General features: G+C 43.1%; 2 protein-coding genes across 5 annotated transcripts; one reads left to right on the top strand and one right to left on the bottom strand.

The window, feature by feature from the left end:
• On the bottom strand, positions 1 to 10,939 carry LOC306931650 (uncharacterized protein). Of its 3 annotated transcripts, XM_079513147.1 has the most exons (3): positions 9,428 to 9,560; positions 7,946 to 8,036; positions 1 to 2,302 (listed from the first exon to the last, which is right to left on the bottom strand). In XM_079513147.1, exon 3 carries the CDS (start codon positions 2,255 to 2,257, stop codon positions 1,394 to 1,396), a length of 864 nt encoding a protein of 287 aa, XP_079369273.1. In that variant the 5' UTR covers positions 2,258 to 2,302; positions 7,946 to 8,036; positions 9,428 to 9,560; the 3' UTR covers positions 1 to 1,393. The 3 variants fall into 3 exon arrangements, with proteins under 3 accessions (XP_079369273.1, XP_079369274.1, XP_079369275.1); XM_079513148.1 differs by lacking the exons at positions 7,946 to 8,036; positions 9,428 to 9,560 and adding an exon at positions 10,810 to 10,939; XM_079513149.1 differs by lacking the exon at positions 7,946 to 8,036 and having other exon boundaries at positions 9,428 to 9,511.
• ifngr1l (interferon gamma receptor 1-like) lies at positions 8,818 to 26,054 on the top strand. Of its 2 annotated transcripts, none has more exons than XM_079513145.1 (7): positions 8,818 to 9,057; positions 18,262 to 18,388; positions 19,712 to 19,908; positions 20,825 to 21,003; positions 23,339 to 23,513; positions 24,215 to 24,327; positions 24,798 to 26,054. In XM_079513145.1, exons 1-7 carry the CDS (start codon positions 8,922 to 8,924, stop codon positions 25,434 to 25,436), a joined length of 1,566 nt encoding a protein of 521 aa, XP_079369271.1. In that variant the 5' UTR covers positions 8,818 to 8,921; the 3' UTR covers positions 25,437 to 26,054. The 2 variants fall into 2 exon arrangements, with proteins under 2 accessions (XP_079369271.1, XP_079369272.1); XM_079513146.1 differs by having other exon boundaries at positions 24,215 to 24,331; positions 24,808 to 26,054.
• The last annotated feature ends 810 nt before the right edge of the window (positions 26,055 to 26,864 follow it).

Raw genomic sequence — 26,864 nt, 5'->3', positions numbered from 1 at the left:
TTTAAACATTATGTTATAATTTAGCTATTGAAAAATAGCAGATCTACAAGCTCATAGCGCGCCACCGAGTGGCGCGCTACGAGCTTGTAGGTCTGCCATTTTTGAAAAATCGTGAAAATATTTATTTCAGAAAACTGGAGGATTTAGAAGATTTTTTTTTTAATTTTGAGGTCAGGCTTAAATGGGTTAAAGGCACAACACAGACGTACATAATCTGAACGGGTGGATCCAACGATGCATATTGTCATATCATCATGCAGATGTTATGTTTGTGCCATTTTATCATGTCTAGTTTGTCAATTTTATTGAGGGTATTACTGAAAAACAAAAGTCCCAGTTCATTTTAGAAATGAACGGTTACTGTAATCACCATCATCATTCAAATGATAATTGGCCGGCATAATGCTTATAAAAAATAAACATCAATCAAACTCATTATTCTTCGTGTACTTGAACAAGTTTGAAATGCTGAAGTCTTTAACAATGAATATTAAGATCTGTGAATAGGGAACATTCATCAGAAGTCAAGGTGAGTTATTTTGATAGTATTGTTTGCAAACATTTTAAAGTGTTATATGAGATATGTAATGATAATTACAACTAAGAAGACAACCACCAAACTTGTTATTTTTCCCCACACATTCTCTTGGAATAAAGGTAGACTACTTACTTTAATCTATACTGCCACCATGTGGTCAAATTTGGTAACAAACATCTAGTTGAAACAGTTTAATAGCTAGACAGTATTCCCATGTTAATATGAATCAAATGTGGCGCAATTTGGAGGATGAGTAGTGTTGTGTCAAATGTCATATGTTGCTTACAGTTAGTTACCGGTAATTTATTGAGGAATAGAACAAACCATCTGAAGTTGAAATCTGTTCATACTTCTCATAACCCGAGTCAAACATACTGACCACTGGATCTTATTCCAACTGGGATATGAAGAATGATACGACTTTTCTTCTTTCATCTAGGCCTATTTGGTTTACCAAATATTAGTATGTGGGAAGAAATGAACTTACAAACTCTTGAGTGTTGATATTAGCTGTAACAGAACGACCAGTCTACTCAAATTCAAAGGCACTGATCCTCATCCAAGCACAAGATATATAGTCCTGCCAAAGAAAACCATCAAGCTGACTTTCCCACCAACCAACATTCATGGACTATGGTCTGGTCCAACTATAAGAAAATGCTTACATTATCAAAACCTTCTAAGCCAAGAAGCAAAACCTCATATTTATCTACACAGTACTTCATTGTACAACTGTGTGTTACATGACAAAAACTTAAATAACATATTTTCAGCTGAACCGACTTGACTCACGTCCACCCATGCATGCTCCTCCAAGCATGAATTTGTATGCCAGTAAAAGAAAGTGCCTTGGTGTCAGTATATAAAAGTAACATATATGTTGGATGTCTCTGGCAGCTTGGATAGATAGAGGTTAGGGAAAGGCAGATCTCCATTGCTGTCTATGTGTGTCTGGACTGTATAAGCCTTCACTGCTGCTCTGCCCTCCAGCACAGAGGTATGGATGAGCCCCAGCCTGGCCTGTTCATGATACGCTGCTCCTAGCTCCCTCCCCAAGAAGATGTCTTGGGTTTGGGATAATGACAGGACCCAGGCTGGGGCAGGACCTGGATTTCTGTCCGTGTCTAATCTCGAGTCCATGTATGTATCTCTATCCCCTTTTCCTTTGTCTGTGAATGTATTTGTGTTTCTGTGCACATATCTCTCTGTCTCTGGATCAGCGTCTGGGTTATAGTTTCTGTCCTTGTCTGCTCTTCGCTGCAGGCGCAACAACGTCAGCTGCTCCAGGTGCTGTACGGCGAAGTATCCTTCCTGGTAGCCAGGTGGAGGCGGAGGCCCTTCGGCCCCGGACCCCGACGGACCACACCGGAGGAGGGTGAGGTGACGCACCTCGGAGTCGTTGAGCAGACGCGCCACAAGTTGCGGTGCTGTGTACCAAACCGTGAGACGCCTCGTTCGCACTATTGGCGTGGAGGAGCCATGTGGCGACGTGTGCTGCAGTGGGGGTCGTTGCAGGACAGAGAGGGGGAGGTCCTTACAGCTGCAGTCCGTGGGAGACGGCAGGGTGCATGGGCGCAGGTCACGCATGCAGGAGCAGTAGTAGAGGCTGCGGTCGGTCACGTAGGCCAGGCGCAGGTCGGACCGCGGCACAGCCGGCGCACATGCCGCCATGCACACCAATACACACAGCAGTGGGGTGGGGGGGCTGAAGGCTGACATTGCTACTGGAGGAGGGCCTCACAGGACATGTTGGACAGACTTCACCTGGCCGTATGAGGAGCAGAAAGAGACAGAAATTAGAGAAAAAGTCAACAAACAGTCACGCAGTCACGCAGTCACACACACACACACACACACACACACACACACACACACACACACACACACACACACACACACACACACACACACACAGACAGACACACGCAAGTGCTCTGATCCAGCTCCCAATTTTGTGCATCATAAAAACAACCTGCACGCTCCCACGTGTGTGTGTGTGTGTGTGTGTGTGTGTGTGTGTGTGTGTGTGTGTGTGTGTGTGTGTGTGTGTGTGTGTGTGTGTGTGTGTGTGTGTGTGTGTGTGTGTGTGTGTGTGCGTGTGTGCGTGTGTGCGTGTGTGCGTGCGAACGAGTCAATCAAATACAAGAGAAGACTCAGAAATCATTATCACAGCTAAATCCTCCAAATTGTTGGCCGGCTAATGTCACTTTGATTTAGATCAAAGCTCTGATGTTTCAGAACTCTCGTTAATTAAGAGCAGACACAACATGCATATAAGCCCATAAGACACTTTGCTGTGTTTTGATTCATGAAACACATTTGCCAAGGTGGGAGTGATTAGAGAGAGAGAGAGAAAGAGAGAGAGAGAGAGAGAGAGAGAGCACCTCAGCTAGCCATTTTGTTGATGATACATACTGTAGAACAAAAGTGTCCATCTTGTTCCATTTGTATACAGTATACAAGATAACGAGAAAGTTAATTAATAATTAATCATTAATATATTAATAAACAGATTACATTTTGTACCTGAGCTGAAGTACCGGTATCTAACTGAATGGAAAATCGAAATAGGCCTACTGATTTGTCGATTCAATATGATAATGAAACCCTACAGAGACAACAGAGGAGAAGACCTGAGATCATCAGTCATTCAATAAACTATTTACTGGAAGGACTGAAAATTAAAGAGACAGTAAAAGTTTCAGCTCAGTGCCCCTGTGGCAACATTTGCTTTGATTTCACATGATTTTAGAGTTTTTTATGACTCTGGGGGTAATGTTTCTCAAACAGTTGGACTATTAGAAGTAACACAGCTCTTTCTAGCTTTGTCTGAAAACCTGTGGTGAATCTTGACATTCCCTGCATGGGTTTGTTTAATGCCTGGTCCAGGGTAATTCATTAAAATAACTGTAAAGTAACTTGGGGCAGCGGTGGCCTAAGGGTTAGAGGAGCGCCCTTTGTTGCCGAAAGGTTGCCGGTTCGATTCCCCAGACGGGCAGGAAACATCTGGGTGGGGAAGTGATTGTCATCACTCACCCAACACCGCTGAAGTGCCCTTGAGCAAGGCACTGAACCCCCAACTGCTCCCCCTGGAGCTGCTCAGTGGCCAACAGTATAAGACTGTGGTTGTACTGTTCAGCTCCCAGGTTTTAGTGTGTGTGTGTGTGTGTGTGTGTGTGTGTGTGTGTGTGTGTGTGTGTGTGTGTGTGTGTGTGTGTGTGTGTGTGTGTGTGTGTGTGTTTCTATGTGCAGGGCGTTGCTGAAAATGAGCACCTGTGCTCAGCTACTTCCCTGGGTAAATAAAGAATATAAATAAAAACTGTAAAGTAACCCTTCTTTTTTAATAGTTTAAACATGCACACAGCACTATGGTTTTGTTACATCAACATTCCTGGTCTCACTTTAGAAGAAAGTCTCCTGGGTCCTTCCTTTTCCAGCAGGTTATTAGTGAGATGTGAGGAGAGGTGACGTACAGTACTGTATAGAGCCTGCACAGTGACACGCTGACAGCTGGTTTAAATCAACACAATGCAACACGCACACATGCACATGCACAGACACACACTTAGTCCCCTAATTTCACACATGGGCATGTTGCTCCCAGAGCAGATGTGCATTGTTCAGCACTGATGATTGTCACTGAATTTTACTGGTGCACAAACACCGACACCACATGTGAATGCAGACGCACGCACGCACACCACTTGTGACACTGCAACTGGGGACATTACATAAATGTTGCAAAATATGCATTCAAAGCTATTTTGAAATCCTGGCTTGTACACTGGGGTAATGACCTTCATTGTAATGTGGCTGTGCCTGTATTATTTTGTCAATACCACATGATTGAGTCATGTAATACCCCTGGGCTTGTGTTTTCTCTAACCCCGTGGCTTAGTGTAGCTCAGGCCTCATGGCTGAGGCCAAACTGCTCTCTGCAGCCCTCACCAAACAATCATTTCCAACTATTTAAAAAGTTACAGCTTTAGTTCCTGTTTTATAATACTACACAGTAAATATACAAAAGATTAATAAAGTCTCTTGGATTGTGATGTGTACTATAATTATAATGAATCAAATTTATGATATTAGTCTCCCATTTATTATTACTAGAGAATTCCTGTAAATATGTATGCATGTCATTATAATGTTCAAATGGATCCACAATTTTAATGTCCACAGTCCCCAATTTGCTGCTGATGCATTGAGTGAAAAGAATGCATGCATGACAGAAATCAGTGAAGAATTCACAGAAGGCAATGGAGGACATATATATTTTTAGTCTTGATTCAAAAGTAGTAGCTGGTGCAAGCCTCAGATCCTCTCTGGAACTTTGTGTTGCATAATAACCAAATGCTGCCTCGCCATGTTTTGTATTAACTCTGGGAACAGTTAATAGATTGGTTCCAGACCCAGACCACTGAAGACTTCGTGTGGGTTCATAATGTAACAGTTAATAGATTGGTCCCAGAACCAGACCACTGAAGACTTCGTGTGGGTTCATAATGTAAAAGCAAATAAATCATATAATTTGGCCCTACCTAAACCTTTAAAGATGGAGTACCACGATTTTTTTCCACCCTAAAACATGATCATCAGGTATTATTATAATATAAGGAGGAAGAAGTTTTTCCAAAAAGTGTACAGTATTTGTTAAAATCATGCTTTTAGTGGACACGCCCACCGGTTCATTAAGTATGCCTGGTTTGCCTGGTGGGTGGTGATGGGTGGTGATCCACCTGAACACAGCTGTAGTTGTATGATAAAGGGGAGGGGTTAGGGGAGGGGCTGATAATGTGATGTCACTATATTACTGTTTATTTCATTGGCCCATTTAGATGTCTCCCCTATCTTGAACTCTATGGCCCAATCCCAATCCACTCCCTTGCTGACTCAATGAGCCCTCACTGACTTAGCTGCGCGTTCATGTGAAGTCTGCGAGGGCTTGAGGGATGTCCCATTTGAAATCGGTAAGTCAGTGAGGGCTCAGCCCCGCCCCTTTATGTGCCCTTTGCCAAAGTCAGCATCGATGCTGACTTTAGCTGACTTTGGCAAAGAAATTACCCACAGTTCATAGCGTTACCAGGGGAATGAGGGGGATCCTCCGAACGTCAATCATTTAAGTATGCAAATTAGTTATGTACCGCGGTTAGAATGTCAACAAACACAATAGCGCTTTCTCAGTGTTCTCAAAGGGAGACGGAATGGAAGGATAGGCTATATATTTAATAACAATAATAATAATAAGGGAAACATGATGAGAAATGACTAATGAGCAAAGTAAAATAATATGGAAATGCAATTTATGATGAATATTATTATATATGAATATTACAACCCCTATCACACAGGAAAGTGTATTCATGAAACTAATAATAAAACGACATAAATAGACATGATAGACATGTCATGCATGTAGGCACTGGCTGTGAATACGGACAGGTTTTATAAAGTGATGCAAAGTGTCATGAATGGCGGACTCATCTTCAAAGTGCTGTCCCATTCCTTTCACAACAATTTGGAGCCCTTGCAGCCTCTCACCCTCAAGCACTTATACAGCTGACGTCACTAAAGTCAATGAGGGTTCAGGGCTCAGGGCTTGAGGGAGGCAATTGGGATTGGGCCTAAATCTATAACACTGCACACAATAGAGCGTCGCAGTCCCGCCTCCTACCCTGGACCAGGAAATGAAACCCAATGCATTATTCTCATAGACATTTCTTAAAGTATTTATTTAAAGACGGTTACGCCGCGGACAAAGCCAACTCGAGTCGTGACAACTCATGACAACACAAACAATATTTTGGACCAAACAAATAATTACAAAGAAGAAAAACAACAAAAAAAGTGTTGCAACCTGCCGTTTTTTTCTTCTTTCTAATTATTTGTTTGGTCCAAAATATTGTTTGTGTTGTCATGAGTTGTCACGACTCGAGTTGGCTTTGTCCGCGGCGTAACCGTCTTTAAATAAATACTTTAAGAAATGTCTATGAGAATAATGCATTGGGTTTCATTTCCTGGTCCAGGGTAGGAGGCGGGACTGCGACGCTCTATAGGTGCAGTGGCACAAACCTAAAGCAAAGCTCAGCCAATCTGTGTTGGCCAAATAGGAATAAGTCAATGCCCCCCCCCCCAGGGTCCACAGACCCATGGACGGACGGACGGACGGACGGACGGACGGACGGACGGACGGACGGACGGACAGACAGACAGACAGACAGACAGACAGACAGACGAGGTTTCGTTTATAGATTGATTGTTAGCAGCTGTATTCTTCTGAATGGGCTGTAGCTGCCCGCCAGTGCCCGGAAGCTTTTCTGGGGATATAGCTACCTGAGAGAAGACTGTTACAGTTGTTTCACCCCGCTGAAGATAAAGACGGTATTTATTTTTCTGTGACTTGTTACATGAATCCTGTAATTCTTCAGCTTGAGGTGTACAGTAGACTGTGTTGAAATGTTTACAATTAAGCTAATAGAGCCATGTGTGTGCTAGCTCAGGGGATAAATTGAATCTTGATCATCAGGTCAGAATTTGTGTCAGATCCTGTGTCTAGGTGAGACATGACCTTTGACACGATCAAAATGTTTCAATAGAAGAGCACTCAGAGCAGCAGTCGTACCCAGACAGAGAGCTCTATATGGACTCAAAGCAGCAGTCGTACCCAGACAGACAGCAGAGAGCTCTAGGACTCAGAGCAGCAGTCATACCCAGACAGAGAGCTCTATAGGGGACTCAGAGCATTATATCATAATATAGGCTATCAGGTTTTTTTGGAAGTTGTGATGCCAGTGGTGTTGCGTACAAGTAGGTCATACATGGCTTACTTGTGTGCAAGGCACAAGTTGGCACCTCAAGAGAGTGCATTTCTAGTTATTATTATTATATAAGGCCAATTAGTCAAAGCTGTAGGCTATATTACACCAATAGTGAGTAGGATTTGCACACTGAAATTCACTGATTCAAATCTCAAGCTCCCTCTAACGGTATACTTGAACGATTTGAGTCAGTTCAATGTTCAATCAAGCAGTAGGCTATAACTTATTAATATGTATTATTGCCCATGCCATGAGTCACGGTTTTCATTTGACAATAATTCAACATTTTTACACTCAGTCAATGGGCCAGGACTATCCGTGAGAATGGTCAGACTCATATTGCATAACGCAGTTAGACGGGAAAACATTAAAAGCTCTCCTGAATCCTTTCTTTACCTAACACAGACAAACACATGCAGTTATTGAGCTAACAGACGGTCGCAACAACTACGGTAATATCTGTCAAACTTTAGTGCTTGTATGTAATCGGCATTTAATAGCTATACTGTAGTGTAGGCTTCAATTTATCATTGATATTATCTGTAAGAGTTAAGCAGCTATAAGTTAAATGTTCTCATGCGCAACTTACCTAAAGGACGCAGTCGAAGAACTGATCTCGGCTGGGAATCTGGGATGGACTGGGAGTCTGGGTCTGGGACTTTTACCAGCTGACGTCAGGACTGAGGAAGTAATAAGTATCCTATAACTGGGTGGACCGGTTGGAGACAGAGGATATGCGCAGCGATCCCATAAATATATCCTATTAAAAACGTGCTCCTTTGTCTCTATAATCAAATCACATCTGTCCTGAGATCCTTAAACCTGCCCTTTGTGTAATTAAATTAAAGATTATTCTATTTGTTATTGTATTAGAGGAGTGGAGGACAGACAGTCTTTTATCAATATCTGTGATTGCCAAGTCTATCTCCCCCAGGTCCTCGGGGGCTGGTCTCGATCTGGTGTTGGTCCCACAGATTATTTGGATTTTGGAGCAACAGCCTCCTTCGTTCAATTTCTCACAGATGTTCCCTGCAGGCAGCTGGGCTGGGCTGCTGGCCACTCATGCCTTCAATTCAAAAGTCGCTTATTATGTATTATGTTGTGAGTACTGAGTAGCCAATGATGGAATACTTTATTGGCAGAAATGTAAACGGTACATATTAGTACAGTCAAACACTGTCTTAGTCCAAAGGGATACCGAAAAAGTCCTTGCGTTCTGTTTCATTTCACCCAGGTCCTGGGTATTTAATTCATATTCATGACATGAAAAATAACAACAAATGTAGAATTGATGATTGACTTGACTGTGATTCGTGTCACGTGTGTGGATTGGATTTGGATCCTGTATTGCATTGCATGTGTGTGCGCGCGCGCACGCGTGTGGGAGGATCCTTCGACTCCTTGCCCAATGTGCGGTGACGTCGTTCAGGCGTTTTCTCCATTTTCAGGAAACCAGTGACCACTGCCTTTTCTTTGGAAGTGGACTGTGGGATCTGGGATAAGTTGACAACCACACGACAGCATGACGAGACAAATATACATGTCGCTGTGATGTATTTAGATATATGAATAAGCAACGGTGGTGTAATATAGCCTATATTTGTTTAAGATACAGTCGGAGTGTGGCTATTAAAATGCAGCACACGCTGATGATAACAACTGCCCTAGTGTTGTTTTCAACACTATCGGTCGCCAGCAGCGGTAAGTACCCAACTGTCTGGCCTCTCTTGTTAGTTGTTATCATTATGACTCGTCACATTTATTTATGCAACGTGGGAAGTTGCCGATTTGCAAGCTTGTACACATGTACATTGTACACCCTTGCCGCATGTCACGAACAGTAGATTTTCGTAGTCGATTTAGATTTTTTCCACGACAGTAAATTATCTTAGGCTACACATGTAGGTTATGGTTAGCCTAAGATTTAGAGTAGACTCGTAGTCGTAGATGTATTTATCGATTCTGACATCACTGAGTCTAAGCGACCTTGCCCCATGGCTTGTGGTGGTCTGAAAATCCCTGCCTCAAAGTAACTCTTAACTTGTACAAATGCAAAATCTAAGGTGCTTACCCTGCTGCCCCACTTGTCCGGTTTGTCTGCGGAAAGCAATTACAACCCGTAGGTCCGTAGTTTTCAATAACAAAGTGTTTTAATCCACTCTGTCTCGGAATCTGGCATCCATCTTGGATCTCTTGGATCGATTGTAAATGCGCAACAGTGCCCTATCGGTCAGGGTTGCGCAGCCAGTTGCACTCATTAGGGGAGACGAGGAGAGATCCAAGATGGATGCCAGATTCCGAGACAGAGTGGATCAAAACACTTGAAAACACTTGAAAATAAATACAACCTACGGGTTGTAATTTCTTTCCGCAGACAAATCGGACAAGTGGGGCAGCAGGGTAAAGCACCTTAGATTTTGCATTTGTACAAGATAAGAGTTACTTTGAAGTTTGAGCCAGGGATTTTCAGACCACCAGAAGCCATGGGGCAAGGTCGCTTAGACCTGAGCCATAGCATAGCTCGGCAGGCGGCAGCAAGAGCAGTAAGGCTATGGACCAGAGCTAGTGATCCATCTGCTTTCTTGATTGAACTAGCCATGAAGTGCATGCTGAGTCACCAGCAGTGTCTCGTGTGACCCGTCCATTAAAGGACATGAATCAGCTTTGTTGAGGAAACTACAAGGGGATAGACATGAGATAGACAGGAGATAGAGAATTCCTTGAGATGAGGGGTCATATAGTACACTCACTGCAGCAGAGCCTCCCTTTTCTCCTCTGTAAATATAGCCATTTGTATTATTTGTTAATGACATGTTATGATATTCCATGTTCTGTTGACAAATTGAATACATAGGACCACAATGGAAAGGCCAAATGTCAAAACGCGTCCAGTGTGAGTTACGAAAACTCTGTTCACTTCATGGGGCCAGTCCTCTATTGAGACTGGGGACAACAAATAAGGAGTCCTGGACCGGAAGTAGGCTGAAATGCATTGGACCCAGGCAACAGCCCAGCTTTAATGATCTTAAATCCCTTTATTTTAGATTGTTTTGTAGTAATCGTACAACATAAACATTACAGAGACTTTAGTTGTTACTGTACAATACTTTAAAACAGTTGGCATTTGGCGGGGGGGGAGTTCCAGACCCACAGGAACGCATCCAGGGTGCCGGACCGATTCCGGCGAGCCGCCCCGCGTCTGAAACGGTTGAGAAATGACAGAGTTACCGTGTGGGGGTCCCTCTACTGTACCCTCTACTGTCCTGTACTGGCACACCCAAAATCACATCACATCATATATACAGTTAATATGTGTGTGTGTTTGTGTGTGTGTTAGGTTGCGAAAACAACCATGCTGTTTTCGTGCTCAGACGCACCCAGCCAGCCACCCAGCCACACATAGTCACTTAAGGAAGTGGTTGCACCACTTAAAAATAAAAAGGAAAGTCTTACCTGTCAAGTCTGTTGTTATGGTACTTGGAATTGTGGTAAACTGACCACAGTTTCAGTTCAGTGTGTCAGAGAGGAGTCTGGTGTGTGAAGTGAAGTTGTGGCACGCTTTGTCTTGTGTGTAGGAGTATTCACACTAACTGTGTTGTGGTGGAGAGTTTGACAAAGTCAGGCCTACTAGGCTATATTTAACATGTTTGCCCGGGCAAAAGAGGACCTATGATCACCTTATGTTTGTGGTAAGCATGAAGATTCATGCTACAGTCAGTTTAGCAAAGTCACAGACTTATTACTAGGCTATATATAACCTATGTTTGTGATAAACATGAATGTGCACTACAGTACTATGAATGTCTGTGTTCTGGAGGTGGTGGTAATAGGATGAATTAGTAGTGTACTAGTGTTATGCAGATGCGCCAGGCTGGAACAGTGTACATTAATTTGTATGGAGATACATTTCGGGCTGTTTGTTAGGTTTCCATTTGTGGTTATTATGCTATTGCCCATCCAGATTTGTCATCTTAAAGAAAAGAAACATGCACAAACGATGATATGGAGGTCTTTCTAGTAGTATTGACATTTGGTCAAGGAACTTGGTCAATGACATTTGGCCTTTCCATTGTGGTCTTATGTATTCAATTCGTCAACAGAACATAGAATATTAATTCATAACATGTCATTAACAAATAATAGGAAAGAAGGGAGGCTCGGCTGCAGTGAGTGTACTATGACCCCTCATCTCAAGGGGATCTCCTTGTAGTTTCCTCAACAAAGCTTTTTCAGGCCAGTTTTGAAAGAAGCCAGTGATGGATGATTCCACATTATGATGGCAGATCGTAGAATACATTATTTATTTATTTTTGTTTGTGATACATTTGGGGGGTACTTTATTTGCTCGCTCTGGTGTTGTGGGTGGGTGTCACTCACTTTAGAGTTTGGAGACGTTGTTAGACAGTAGATATGTTATATCATGAGAGAACCCTCAAATTTTAGTGGATTTTAGTTTTATTCAACCAATCACATGATTCCATTCAGCTTGCAGGTGCAATGTAATGCAGGGCATAACCATTGATGGAGTTGTCTCAACTTGTCTGTACTTACTATATTAGGCTGTATGGGTGCCATGATGTTGTTGCTGCCTCTTTATGAACTGAAATGGATATACATCTTAGCCTGATTATCAGGGGTCTATGGGCTGGAAACCAGGCTATATTCATCTAAGAATGATATACAGAATCACCATTACATGGGAGATATGTCCCAACATTGTCAAAGAAGGCACCTGGCCAGGCTCAAATGTACTGAGCAGTGTCAGTGGTTTTTCCACTCACTTTGGCCTAAACAATGAAGGCATCTTGCCAATAGTTTGCGGGTCTGAACATGTGAGAATTTCTTGTACTGACCAGTATGTGGTTTCACTTCCTGCTTTTAAGGGCTATACGAGGAGATACTAAATGTTAGTTGACTGCAGAATTTTCATAGCTCTAACTTTCTAAGTGCTGCAGCCAGGTGTACTGACAGTCAAACTGAAAGCTGCACTATGTAACATTTTTGAGTGGTGCAACCACTCCCTTCTTACGGAGCTATGTGTGTGGCTGGGTGGCTGGCTGGCTGGGTGGGTATTTCCACCTGTGCGCAACCTAACACAAACACACACGCACATATTAACTGTATATATACTAGAATTTCGCGGGCCTTCGGCCCGCTCATCCCAGAGTTGCGTTGCCCCGCGTTGCGATACAGAAGTCCACAGATACAGAATTCCACAGTGACAGGCGTTTTATGCAGCTGTTTTGTGTTGCAGCGCGTGCGCGCGCGCGCGTGTAGTGTTGTTGTTCTTATCCATAACAATAAATGGATCAAATATGCTCTATATTAGTTATGTATAGATTTAAAGCAGTGGCTGTCAAAGGTGTGATCCAGGGACCCTCATGGTTCCTTGAGGGGGTTCCAAATGGACCCATTATAGGTCTGTAACTCTGAGAGTGTAGAAATGGAACCAAGTGGACCCTACAGGTCTGTAACTGTGAGAGTGTACAAATGGAACCAAATGGACTCTTTTATAACGTTTAACTGTGATACTGTACAAATGGAATCAAATGGGACTCTTATGGGTCCATTTGGTTTTACTCTCAGAGTTATGGGGGTCCTTGAAATTGAAAAGGTTGAGAACCTGTATGCAATGGCTTATGTCTTGTAAAAAGAGAGACCAGCCTATTCTCCAAACCATCATATCTTATGCTTTGCTAGGTTGTACAAATTAATATTGGGTCAATATAATGTGCAGGACTCACGTGTGTGCTCTCTGTCTCTCTCGCTCTCTTCTCTCTCCTCCGTCTCTGGGGTGGGGGGGGGGGGGGGGGATTAGTTGCGCTGCCTGCGACAGTGCTATACTTCTCCAGCAGCGGTGCAGAACCGAGAGAGTGACACATTCTTGTGGATGTAAACTGCGCAAGTTGTAGCTTTAAAGTTCGGATTGTGTAGTCGCACCGGTGGTACAAAGTGAATGGTACAACTCGCACGGTGATGTTGTAAGGCGCAAATGCGAGTACCTAGTCGCACTGTCGAGCCCTGTGTAGTGTAGTGGCATTTTCGCTGCATCGCGAGGCGATCCAAATTCCCCCCCGCGCACGCACGCACGCACACAGACACACACACACACACTGTACGTAGCTGTGTGTTGTTGCAGCGCGCGCGTGTGCGTGTAGTGTCCATATATGCGCGTCGGTTTGTCCCGCTTGTACCACGCCAGGTTTGCACAGTGCGCTCAGTGCGATATTTCCGAACGTGGGCGTTGTGTGTGTGTGTGGGTGTGTGTGTGTGTGGCTGGCTGTGTTTTGTTGCGTGGGGATCGCCATGTGAGGGGGCTAGCCAATAAGGGCCCTGTGTTGCATGTGGAGAATGGTGTAGGTTAGTGTGTGTGGTGTAGCCGAACGGGGTGGTGATAACATGAGGGGGATGTAGCACAGCAATCGGTGACCCCTGCATTAAGCTGTGTTGCTCCCAAGATGCAGTGCAAATGCGTGTTGTAGCAACCGTAGCCAATGGGAAAACAGGATGCAGTGTTGCCAGGTCCGCGAATTGTAAGCGAGTTGTAAGTAGCGTGTTGAATGGCATTTTTTCTGGGCTAGTTTTCATAGACCTGGCAACAAATTAGGCGGGGGTGTCGGTGCTTGTGGCGTGTTTGTGTTTATTATTGATATAGATGTTGTTTGTGAGTGTGGACGGGAGGCGGCTGTAGTGGCAGTGCAATGACAGTTTTTACGCGGGTGTTGTTGATTGTGGGCGTGCGGCGCGACATGAGGAGATAGCCGTGGATCGACGCGGAGGGTAAGGCTGTGTCGTGTTAGTGTGTTGTTGCAGTGTGTGTTGCAGCATGTTGCAGCGTGTCAGTGACGTAGTAGCTGGTGCCTTTTGTTCCTGTGCGTGCTTTTGGGGACATGTTTTCAATTGTAATATAGGATGATGATTTCGGGTGTGCCAGTACAGTACAGTACAGTACAGTAAAGGGTACAGTAGAGGGACCCCCACGGTAACTCTGTCATTTCTCAACCGTTTCGGGCGTGGGGCGGCTCGCCGGAATCGGCCCGCCCCCCTGGGCGTGGTCCTGTGGGTCTGGAACTTCCGGGGACCCCCACACGGAGTTGCACCACTCACTTCACACGGGTGTGATTTTTTAAAATCAATCCATTCTCTCGCTAAATATCCTGTACACTGCAGTGTTTTTGTGTGTAACTTTCAGCATTTGATAAATGTGATCGTCAATATCTGTAGAGGGCGCAAATCCACGGGTTCATGTACTTTTTATTTGCATTGTAATCCCCATAGGGGGATTTTAGATTGCCTCATATAATAACTGTGTTTGAAAAATAAACAAATCGTCCAGGCCGCTTCACTCGTATGGATATGAAGAATCAACTGACTAAGAGAAAATGCTATTGTTACTGCTACTGATATTAGTTACATTTTCGCTAGAAACAGACTGTATCATATATGAGTGACTGACTGTCGCAAACGATACAGAGACACCTCCCTGACAATAACGCAGAGACAGCTTGTTTATCTTTGGACCACAACGCTTATATGAAACGATTTTAAGATGAGCTCACGTTATTCTCCATAGAGGAATTACTTCCGTGAACCAGGGGAATCGAGGGGACGAGCGAGTGACGTCAGGACTTCGGACCTGACGTCCACGTCTGTCCACGGGATATCTTTACGCTGCCTAATTATGCCTTCTCCTTTCTCCTTGTGTGCCAAATACCAACTTCTTCATCCCACAATGGCACATTCTTTAGTTCATCCGTTATTTGATGAGATTGCATTCACACCTGTGGTGATACGCCCTCTGGTGCGCTTGGAAGTGAAGCGAGACCCCCGTTTTTTTGGCGATCTAGAATGCGTTTGTTTGATCCGCACCAGAATTCGAATGAGCCGTCAGACCTGCCAAACGAAGCGCACAAGTCAAGTGGATGCAATTGAGAGCAGTTTTTCTGGATCAACTTTTACATCTCTTATCAAATTCACTATACACAATCACATTGCCAATGCTGCGAATGAGCAAATTTAGTTAATGTAATGTTTCTTGAACTATGACATGGCTGAGCTCTATGTAAAAAAAAGAAAAAAGGTGCAAAAGCCATCACAGCAGCCCATCTCCACTCCTGTAGTGTAAGCTAACATGTTATCATGTACACACAGATAAGAGACAACGTGGCTTCTGCGTGTGGTTGTGTGTTGGGGTGTTGGGCTTTTGGTGGCAGCTGTGTAACCAACCATCTTTACTGATGTGGTTATCACCTCTACACACTGCAGCTGATTCTTCACACCTATTTCTTTCTATTTCTCTCTCTCTCTCTCTCTCTCTCTCTCTCTCTCTCTCTCTCTCGTGCTTGCTTTGTGGTTCTATCCCAGGCTCCTGCCTGTGTGTGTTGATGTTATTGAATACAGCAGTTGTTCTCAAACTTTAAAATTTCAAGGAATCCCATAACTCTTGAGAGTGTACACATGGAATCAAAAAGGTCAGTTTGGTTCCATTTGTACACTCTCACAGTTACAGACTTGCAAGGGTCTATTTGGAACTCCCTCAAGGAACCCTATGGGTCCCTTGAACCACTGGTGTACAGGAAAGTGGACTGTAGTCAAGTTACTTGTTTTCTGACTGGGTAAAGTCCGAATCACAGCTACTTCTGTAAAGGTCTTCGCTCAGGAACTTGGCGCACACAAAGTAGTGGCTGGCCATACTTCTTGTGCGAGGGTGGCAGGAAATGTGTTGCAATTTATCTCTCTTCCAGTACTGTTTGACTTTCTGGGGTCATCTAGTTCCTTCCTTTGCCTCAATGAGGACCGTGTGTGAGGCCAAAACATGTTATATATACTAGAGAGAATTGTGCAATACTGGCCACTTCCCTTTATTCTGTTGAGACGGTCTCAATTTTTCATCCAGACTAGAGAATATGAAAAGAAAACACACTGGATCATGCTCCCATTATGGTATTTTAATCACCAAAGCAATGTGATTTTATATTTAGACCTAGCAATCCGTATTCTGGGAGGAACATTCAAGTCAGATTGTGAGCTTGTCGTTACCAAGTATACTGCCAACTCTGGCACGTTTAGAGAGTATAGACAGGGTCTAAGTGGTTAAAGCATTTTACTTAGCTCTTCCTCTTTTTCTTCTCACACATTAGAGCAGTTACACCTTGCAGTTCACCGTGGCTGAAGCATATTGGCATTTCCTGCTTTATTGTTTTATGGACAGTGAACACATTTTAAATATATTAACATATGCCAATATATGGCAAGTATATGCAGAATATAGCCTATGGTGCATATATAAGCCATATTTAGGTTCATATATGTGGATAAATAGGAAATGTATGTCCCTATATAGCGTATGCAATTTATATTTCCATGTGGGGGGGGGTGCATCAGCTAGGTCAGAAGGTAACAGGGGGTGCATGGCCAAAAAGGTGGCCATTATAGAAAAGACGGTTAATATCTACTATATATTTTTTTACACTTGCGGCAGGGGTCTGGGGAAATGTAGGGTTTTCTCAGACCGTACCAAAAAGTTGTAGAAATTGTGGGAATTGTGTTTCAGGAAGGAATTATGCAATTTAGCAGCTGTGTAATTCCCTAGCAGTGCATGCCTGACCTCTAGTGGGCATTTCTGGTGTCACAGGATTACTACAAATACAGTTTATGAGCTAAATCCTTTGAATGAGGGGTCCACACAGGTGCTAAAGTGACATACAATTATGAGGTGGCTGTGACGCTGTATTATATCATTGTGTATATATCTACTCTGTGTTCAAGCACAAAAGAAAGGGCTTGTGATCCATGATCATAAAAATAGATTCCATTAAAGGGATAGTTCAGATTTTTTCAACTTAAGCTGTATGAAATACTTTCCATTAATATAGTGGTTGCAACTGTATTAATTGATTGCCCAAGTCCCGTGGTAGGAGTTCTGCTCTGGTTTTGGTCAATATTAAGTAGTTCCGGTCATTTTGTGGGGGGCACTGGGGCCATGCAGTAAAAATAAATTAAGCAACCACTATATTAATGGCAAGTATTTCATGCAGCTTAAGTTACTACTAAGTAACTAGTTACAACTCAAATCTGAACTATCCCTTTAAAAAATGAATCTTGTTAAAAACAGTGTTATTGTTAGACATTATTGATTTTAGAATTCTTTAATTATGGTCTGTACAGTAATAGTTCTAGAGAAAGAGAGCAGTGAAAAAATAAATAAAATATCAAAATAGCCTATAGTGTACTTAGATAGTTATCTATTCTCTAGCTATTGTATATATACTTCTATATGTAATGATGGTGAAGATTAACTAGCAATCATTTAGCTGGGAACCCCCGAGGACCCATGGTCCCTGCACCTCACATTAAACAAGACTGATTTAAACAGCTGTTGCAGTGTATTTTTGGGAGTTGCTGTCATACCATACCATAATTCAGGGTTCCCCAATTAATTTTCCTCAAGGGCCATATTTTGACTAGGGTACCAGGCTGGGGGCCGAGTCCGCACGCGTGAGGTCGAGGTCTTGCTCTGAAAATTCATTTTCAGGGCAAGACCCCATTTGAAAACGATGCCCAGTTTGACATGCATAGGCTACGGACCCCCATTTAATCCCATTTTTTTTTTTTTCGCGGGCCGCAAGGGGGCGCTCTGCGGGCCGCAAATGGCCCGCGGGCCGCCTATTGGGGAACCCTGCCATAATTATTACCATCACATGGGATCTTTATTACTCTGATTTCTGTGTAAAATAGCCACTTCTATATCACCATCACATTGCTGTTGTAGCCGGTGCTAGGCGACTGGTGCTATTCAAATGCTGTGTGGAAGGCCCACAGGATGCTTAACATTTTTGGGGTAGCAAAAATTGTTTCCTTTTGGTGACTGAAAAGTAAAGGCTTAAATACCGTCTCCGTCCACAGTGCCTCCCCCAACCAATGTGACATTGCAGTGCCACAACTTCCGGAATATTCTCTATTGGAACTACAGCCAGCCCTCCCTAGAGTCCCAACAGGCCAAATTCCGCATAACTATAAACCAGAAAGAAGGGTAAGTATAGTGTGTGACTGTGTGTGTGTGTGTGTGTGTGTGGGCAACACTTGCTTCGATGGTGTGACGTCATCGAAATCCAAAAACACTGTGCACACGAGATCTTTAGTGGCTTTAGAGGCTCAGATTGAGGTGATATGGGGCAAGGCACGATGTTAGGAGCTCAATAAAACAATATTGTGACCTCCCGGTTAGCATATTAGTGTTTCTATCGCTAGATTAGGTGACCGGCTGTGGCACGCTGGCCGATTACTTCTTCCAGTTCACGGGGGGAAATCACGGCGTCGTCTTCGCGGCCTCTTTCGTATACATTCTGTTGGCACTGGCTCCAGAGCACCGTCAATGGTGGAGGCATGTCATCGGTTAACCAACTTGTAGGAGTCAATAGTGCAGCGACAGAGTTCGGCCTCCCATGTTAGCTTCCAACATTAATGGAGCACCTGGTTCAGCCTGATGCTCCTGGATGACTACAAGACCTACAAGACCTACAATCTACATAGCTTGTAGATGAGCTTGTAGATCTGCTATTTTTCAATAGCTAAATTATAACAATGTTTAAAACACCAAAAGGGGTTCCCGCCCAGAATGGGTTAATATACATGTGTATATATAGGGATGGAGCTCGTTAATTTTTATTGATAACGTTCAGCTTATCGAGCCGGGTTCTTATCGAGCCCACTATCGAGCATTTTCTATTATTTTGTGGAAAGACGGGAGACAATAAATTCTGAACAGAACCAGTATTTTTTTTAACTAGGGCCTTAAGTTCAAATACAGAACTTGTTTAACAGATGGAAGGCAATTTACCATTTTACTAATAAAATAATATAAAAGAAACTGGTTAATGTGTGTACCATCATTTTAAAAGCGTAATTTTGTTTCCCCGGACAGCGCTGGTTGGCAGGTATCGATACACTTTTAGACCGACATGTTTGTGCGAGCATGGATGATTACATTTATTTGTTGATCGCCTCTTGTCTTGATTGTTTAAACATGATGTCATGGGCTGCTATGCTCGATAACGGGCTTGATAAGCCCAACGCTTATTGATACCAGGTACTCAATAAGGTGTGTGTGTGTGTGTGTGTGTGTGTGTGTGTGTGTGTGTGTGTGTGTGTGTGTGTGTGTGTGTGTGTGTGTGTGTGTGTGTGTGTGTGTGTGTGTGTGTGTGTGTGTGTGTGTGTGTGTGTGTGTGTGTGTGTGTGTGTGTGTGTGTGTGTGTGTGTGTGTGTGTGTGTGTGTGTGTGTGTGTGTGTGTGTGTGTGTGTGTGTACTTACACATCATTGGTCATTGGTTTCTCATCACGTTTATCCTCTCTGCAGCTTTCCGGCGCCATTGTGGGTGAAGCCACCACACCTCTCTTGTGACCTATCACTCCTCTGTCACACGTCACTGCACTGTTCAAGTGAGGAGTTCCTTGTGAGTGTGACGGCCGTGGTTGGAGAGACAGAGTCCGACTCCGTGCCTGAAGATGGACTGGCCTTCAGCTACTTCGATGGAGCGATAGATGGGATTATCTGTGAGTTATAGGCTTCTTATTGTGCCAGAGTTGTATTTCCTATCATCCCCAAACATTGTGTGCTAAACACACAGAGCTCCAGAGTTTGTGATTTGAGTGTCAAAACTGCATGTTAACCCATTTTGGGCGGGAACCCCTTTTGGTGTTTAAAGTTTTAGCTATTGAACCGAGTGCCGCGCTATGAGCTTGTAGATCTGCTAAAAAGTAGCGCAAACCTTAGAATATATTCTTTCAGAACGAACATTTTTAACACTTTTTTGTGGCTTTCGCCCTTAATTTTATATTTTTTATGGAGGGACAGACAGTAGGCTGACAGGAAATGGGAAGAGAGATGGGGGGATGACATGCAGTAAAGGCCGTCGGGATCGGGAGTCGAACCCGCGGCACACTGCCAGACTGGGTTACCAGCCAAGGTGCCTGGACCGCTGAGCCACGGCCCAGGCCTTTAACCCATTCAGGCCTGACGTCGAAATTTTAAAAAAAAAGGTTTTCTAAATCATGACAATTTTCGAAAAGATTTGAGGCACATTTTAACGATTTTTCAAAAATAGCAGACCTACAAGTTCATAGCGCGCCACTCGGTGGCGCGCTATGAGCTTGTAGATCTGCTATTTTTCAATAGCTAAATTATAACATAATGTTTAAAACACCAAAAGGGGTTCCCGCCCAAAATTGGTTAATGGTTAATGTGGTTAAACGCTAACGTGACATGGATGCGTTCCAGGTCTCAATGGATTAACTCAAATCTTTACTTCTGGAAGGTCCCGGAACAACATATTTTCAGATGATATCCTCGAATCAATTTCAGAGCATCTGTGCTCCAGACTGTGTGACTGAAGCATTAGATAATTGTGGGAGGCAACGGTATGGCTTGCGATACTCGTATGCTAATAATTTAAATTTTGTTTACCCCAAGGCAAATTGGATCTCCCGGCTGTCAATGTCACCGTCCCAAAAGATGGTGAGATAAACTTCAGCTTCTCCCACCCATCAAAAGTCTACGACAAGGAGGAGGACCCAGTGAAGAAGAGGAGGAAGAAAAAACACCAGGATTCACAGAACCTATTCAGATACACCGTCCAAACCAAGGGCCAGGTCAGACTGCACATTAATACATCCAAATCAACATGTTCCAGATTTTGCTATGATATACTGCGCGTGCGTGCGTGCGTGCGTGTGTGTGTGCGTGCGTGCGTGCACCAAGCGAAAGTGTGGCTGGCTCTTGAAATCAAATCTAGCTGGATACATATACTGTTTGATGGCAATAAGCCTATCTCACAGAATTTCCCCGCCCCCCTTAATACGCCCCCCTTTCGGGGGTTAGTGGTGATAGCGTGACGTCACTCCATAGACGCTACATGTTAACAGAGGTAATTTAAGAAGTCTACAACTTTTGTTTTCTCAAGGTAAGGTTTGTTCTATCTGTTCGAGCTGATTTACCGTCTTGTTTGCTTCATAATAATATTGGTCTGTCACATTTTTACATTAGAAAATGTACTTAGATTCTCCAGAGAAAAAAACGTGTAAATGCTAATGTTAAAGACACCACTATTTACCGGAAGTGGGCGTGGAAAGCGGGCTGTGAGATAGGCCTATTGTATGCTTGTATTCTGGAAATTTGGAGAGTGCAACAAAATCTAAATAAATGTGGCAAATCTGTAAGGGAGAATCAGAATCTGTGTGTTGGCCAGGTAACATACAAGACATTTGAATTGGTACATTGCTCTCATAAATGAAAATAGAAGATAATATATACAGCAGATGAGAGGACTAATGGTTGCAACATATCCTGTCAGATTCCAGCCAGAGCCCAGTGTTTCCTGCAGCAAAAAGCATTGTCTAGAAGGAGGCCAGGGTTGCAAATCTGTGATTAATTAATTAATTAATTTGATTAATTTTTCATTAATTGATTATTATTTTTGCCCTCAAAATAGAAGAGAGGAGAAGTTGCTTAACAATACACACGTGCCAATGATGAAGAGTTGGTGTGATGATGGAAAACACAACTACATGCTATCGTTATTCACATTATAAAGATCGCCGGCCACTGTGGCCGATTGGGGAAAATCGACAGCCTGCTGCTGTGTGCAGTAGATACCTGATAGATCAGCCTGTTGATGGTGTCGTGCATTGAACATATAAAGTCTACAAGCTCACGACAGCTTGTATGTCTGCTATTTTCGATGTATAACAACACTGTCATACGGCGAAGCACAAATCAAGCTTTAAAGTTTACACAGCTGCAGCTTGGCTTCTCCTGATCAGCGCTTAGTCGTCTTGGTTCATTCGGGTGAAAAACTGTTGATGTGATTCTTATCTTGTAGCGCGTCCGATTGGATGCACTTTAGTGTGCGCGCAACTAACAGACGGACGCAGTCGTGCGTGCGTACGTGCAACTAACAGACCTACGCAGTCGTGCTTATCTCGCCCGTGCTGGAGTTAAATAGTTTGGGAAGTTTTTCTAAGTGACTCACGTTAAAGAAGGCTTAACACAAGTTATTATTGTAAGGTACATGGCACTGGCTGCCTTTAGCTGAAGCCCAAACCCAGGCTTTCCCGTTTTCCCCATGGAGAAAAAAAGAAAGCTGAAGCTCATGCATGGTGCGTGGGGCTGATGGAAGGGGAAATCTGTGATTGGTGTTTTCCTATTGCGATATTAAGGCCATTAAGTTGATATCTCTGTGTAATGTGCACCATAGGTACACTCGCAGCATGAGCAATGAGGTTGCAGATGTTAGTTTGCCGTGTCCTTCATCTCCGCTCTCTAATAGTTCTGGTTGCCATAGTTAACATAGTTAACATAATGAATGAATTTGTATTGTGATATTAACCCATTTTGGGCGGGAACCCCTTTTGGTGTTTCTGCTATTGAAAAATAGCAGATCTACAAGCTCATAGCGAGCCACCGAGTGGCGCGCTACGAGCTTGTAGGTCTGCTATTTTTGAAAAATCGTAAAAATGCGGCACAAATCTTTGAATATATATTCTTTCAGAGCGAACTTTTTTTTTTTTTTACATTAGGCCTAAATGGGTTAAAGATAAGTTAAATGGAACTGTGATATGTCACACTAACTTTAAAAGTGAATCATCGCCATTTGAAGAGAGGTGACATTGAAATCCATTGTTTTAATGTTTTACCATTGGCATCTGGGTAAAACCCATACTATTCTCAATACAAGGTAAAACATTTCTTGGGGACATAAAGATCGTCCATGCAGGCGTTGATTTCACAGAGCTCCTTAAAATGGAGCTCTGTGCTCCAAACAAGGAACAAGTGTGGCAGTGATATTCGCGTTGGTGGTACATTAGTAGTAATTGTAATCACTTATACATGTAAAATCTGCATTATACATACACTACATGTACAAAGGCAGTTGTTTGTTTCACAATTTCAGTTAATTTAAACTGTAGCATGTACTGTCTGTTGCAGAAGAATGATCAGGCACCAGAGAGAGAGTGTGATGGCGAAGTGTGCACAGGCATAGTGGAAGTGTACGGAAGCCCAGAGAGCCACTGTGTGGAGATCAACGGGAAGTGGGATGGCATTGCCGTCGAGGCTACACAGGAGTACTGCGCCCACACGGGACCCCCTGCGGACACGACAAGTAAGATGAACATTTTCGGTTAAACCTTACAGCTCATCCATGTGTGTCTTGGATGAGTGCAACTGACTATTAGCACCACATGATGGTGCAATAACTGATGCAATTACATGTGAGGTCAGCAGGACAGACCTCGTTCCCATTGTTTCTGGACTACATCAGTGGTTGCTTACTATGGGCATAGTAAGCAATGGGTTAAGCGGGTTGACCACAGCTAATGCCCATTACATGAATGAGTGAAAAGGGTTTCGAACCAATAGACTCGACTCATGGAGCACACAGAGGTTGTTTGTGACGTAGACGAATGAGGGACGCTGCTACACATGCAAAGGGGCCCCAAGTCGACTCGTCAACTGCACATGCAAATGGCCCCCACAATGTCATCAAATGGGGATGACAATCGTTTTGTTTTTTTAACCCTTCCGAACTCAATTTTTTTTTTTTTAGGAATATATATATATTTTTTAACAGATAGCGTTATACGTTTTATTTCTTGTAAACTTTCATGTTGTAATATTAAAGAATATCTCAAATTGTTATGTATTGTTGTACTTTAATATTTTTTGATAAGAAATCTTTTTTATGTAATTTAGTGACAAAATTTGGGTTTAGTGTTCTAGGGTTAAGGTCTAATAGTGTGTTTTCATCTTTCTTGATGGAAAAATAATGTATGTACATAATATCTATGTTGTCTTGTCATCTAGATCAGATGCTTGCCGCCATCCTTTGTCCAGTGGCATTGCTCTGTATTGCACTTATTGGCTGGATGGTGTTCCGTAAACTGACCTCTGGTTCGTCCAAACTTCCGGATTCTATGGTACGTTCGTTCATCCTGTTCTTATGAATGCATGTTAGGAGGAGACCCTTTCCCTTATTCAGTAGGCCTGTCAATATTGATATACTCGTCTGAGTATATATTTGAGAGAATCACAGTTATTTTGCATAATGGTCATAATCGTTTCCATGTTGTCAAGCTTGTAGATCATCTATTTCCAGTTTCCACTATTTTAAAAGTAATTTCTTTGTAAAGTTGTTGTTTTGTAAGTTATTTGTCATCTGTCTGTGCTATTTTTGTCTATGAAGCCTAAAATCCAAACAGAAATGTAATGTTAATTTATACTTTTATGTTCCAATGTTCAATGCCAAAAATACAAGTTAATCGCAATTATTTGTTTGTAAAATGTCATGATTGTGACAGCCCTACTACTCTGCGGTCATTATACTCTTGTCTTTAACTTTGACTCTCAAACCCCACATTCCCTCCCTCCCTCCGTCTGTGTTTTTCAGGACTTTTCAGGACGGAGGATTGCAAGGCAGGAGACTGTAGAGAGCCAGATGGTGGAGAGCCCTACTACCTCTACCGTACCTCTACTGTCGCACGTTCATGATGTTGTCTCCATCACCACAGAGGTACACATTGTTACGCCGGTACAGGACGAGGGTGTGTCCAGCGTGCTGGAGGATGGGCAAGAAGGAAGTGAAATGGGGCACGAGTCATGTTACGACTCGGGTAAGGTCCTGGACGAAGAACAGGGTTACAACTCAGGCAGGGCCCTGGATGGAGAAGAGGTTGACAACGAAGGGGGAAGCGGGTGCCCTGATGGCTACGAGAGCCGGTCCCCTTGCGAGAGCCGTTCCCCTTGCGAGAATGGGCAAGGAGAAAGTGAAATGGGGCAGGAGTCATGTTATGACTCAGGCAAGGTCCTGGATGGAGAAGCGGGTTACAACTCGGGCAGGACCCTGGATGAAGAAGAGGTTGACGACAAAGGGGGAAGCGGGTGCCCTAATGGCTACGAGAGCCGTTCCCCTTGCGAGAGCCGTGCTCCTTGCGAGAGCCGGTCAGCTTACGAGCCCCGTGACAGGCTGACTGTTGAACTCTCCCCAGGAGAGGAGGTGGTTGATGACTCGGCCCACCTGACTCGTTGAGTTTTGTCCGTTTTTAGGAACGAATTGGCTTTGCTTATAAAGTCTGACTAAACGTCCATCTGTAGCTGCTGACACTCAATGCGGTCTCAATCATCAATCATCGTTGATAGTGATCAAATCTATATCAGTCTGCAATTACATTTAATCAGATGTCGGACTGCAATCCCAAATATTAAATCAGCTGCCTAACATTTTTCCAATTAGAGAAATGTAAATTAACGAGGGAGGTAAATCGGTGTATTGAAAAATTAATCGCTATAGTCTATAACAACAGAGTGTAAATGAGGTTGTACAGTTTTGGAGCATTTATTCATGTTTCTGATTTACTGTTACCTGCAAACTTAGAGGGCGCCACTATACTGAGCTCAAACCATGCAGTATTTGTTTAAAGGCTGTGCTTCCGGCGAGACTACGTTTTGCACTTCTAACCTGTTGCAGTAATGAGTATGACCATGTATCTACCACTGATGATGTGTTACAAAAATGAAACAGTATTACCTGACCTCGACCTGACCAAGTCGTTTCGGTTTCACTGAACAAAGTCTGTCTTCAACAGTCTTGTTTTAAAAGACTCGAGCAGATTTTCATAAAATTATGACAGGACTGTAAAATACTTAACATTTGTAGTTTGTCTTGTTCTTGCTTTTTAAATACTGGTTTTTGCCTGTAGACTGTGATGTTGTTTAAGTTCAGAGATGAAAGGAAAAGAGGCAATCTACTTTTTTATTGTAACTAAATGAAATTGATCTGAGCACCGATTTCGGCCGGTTTTAGGAAGATTACATCGGCCGTTAGCCAAATTAGCCAAAAGATGCTACATTTTGTTATATTAAAGGTGTAGTGAAATACGTTTTTCACACTTTTAGACCATCTCCGTGGTCATCATATGAGCATACCTAACAATGGATGCCAAAGAAATGGGAAAATTCTCATTTTTGTGTGTTTTTATATCAAAAGTCCATAAAAATATATTTTTTATTACTTCCTGAAAACGAAAACGTGCTGCGTGATGACGTGTCGAGGCCAACATCGATAAAAGCCAATAAAAATGAAGCTCACCCGTATCCTCTCCATATGTGCGCATCCGTGCAGCACAGCTGCTATTGATTACAGAAATCCTCCGTTTTTATTCCCATTCCAGATAACATCCAGACAGTGTATTACTCAGTTTCAACTTAATCATCACGCTAAAATATGTATCTGAAAACATTATAGGGTAGAAATAAGCCACATAACAGTAAACTGGTACAGTTGGCCGTCTATTTCATTTGTAAACAAACACACACCACGCTGCTGCGTATAGCATAGCAACACTCCCTAGCTACCGTCCCATCGCCTGAAGGGATGCGACGCTCTGATTGGTTCAGAAACTTCAGACCGGTGTTTCAACTTGAAACCGTTTGAAACGTCATAATAAAATGTCCACCA

The sequence above is a fragment of the Electrona antarctica genome, assembly GCF_951216825.1.
Source record: "Electrona antarctica genome assembly, chromosome: 10".
Lineage (NCBI taxonomy): Eukaryota > Metazoa > Chordata > Actinopteri > Myctophiformes > Myctophidae > Electrona > Electrona antarctica.
This window is presented reverse-complemented; position numbering and strand designations above follow the sequence as displayed.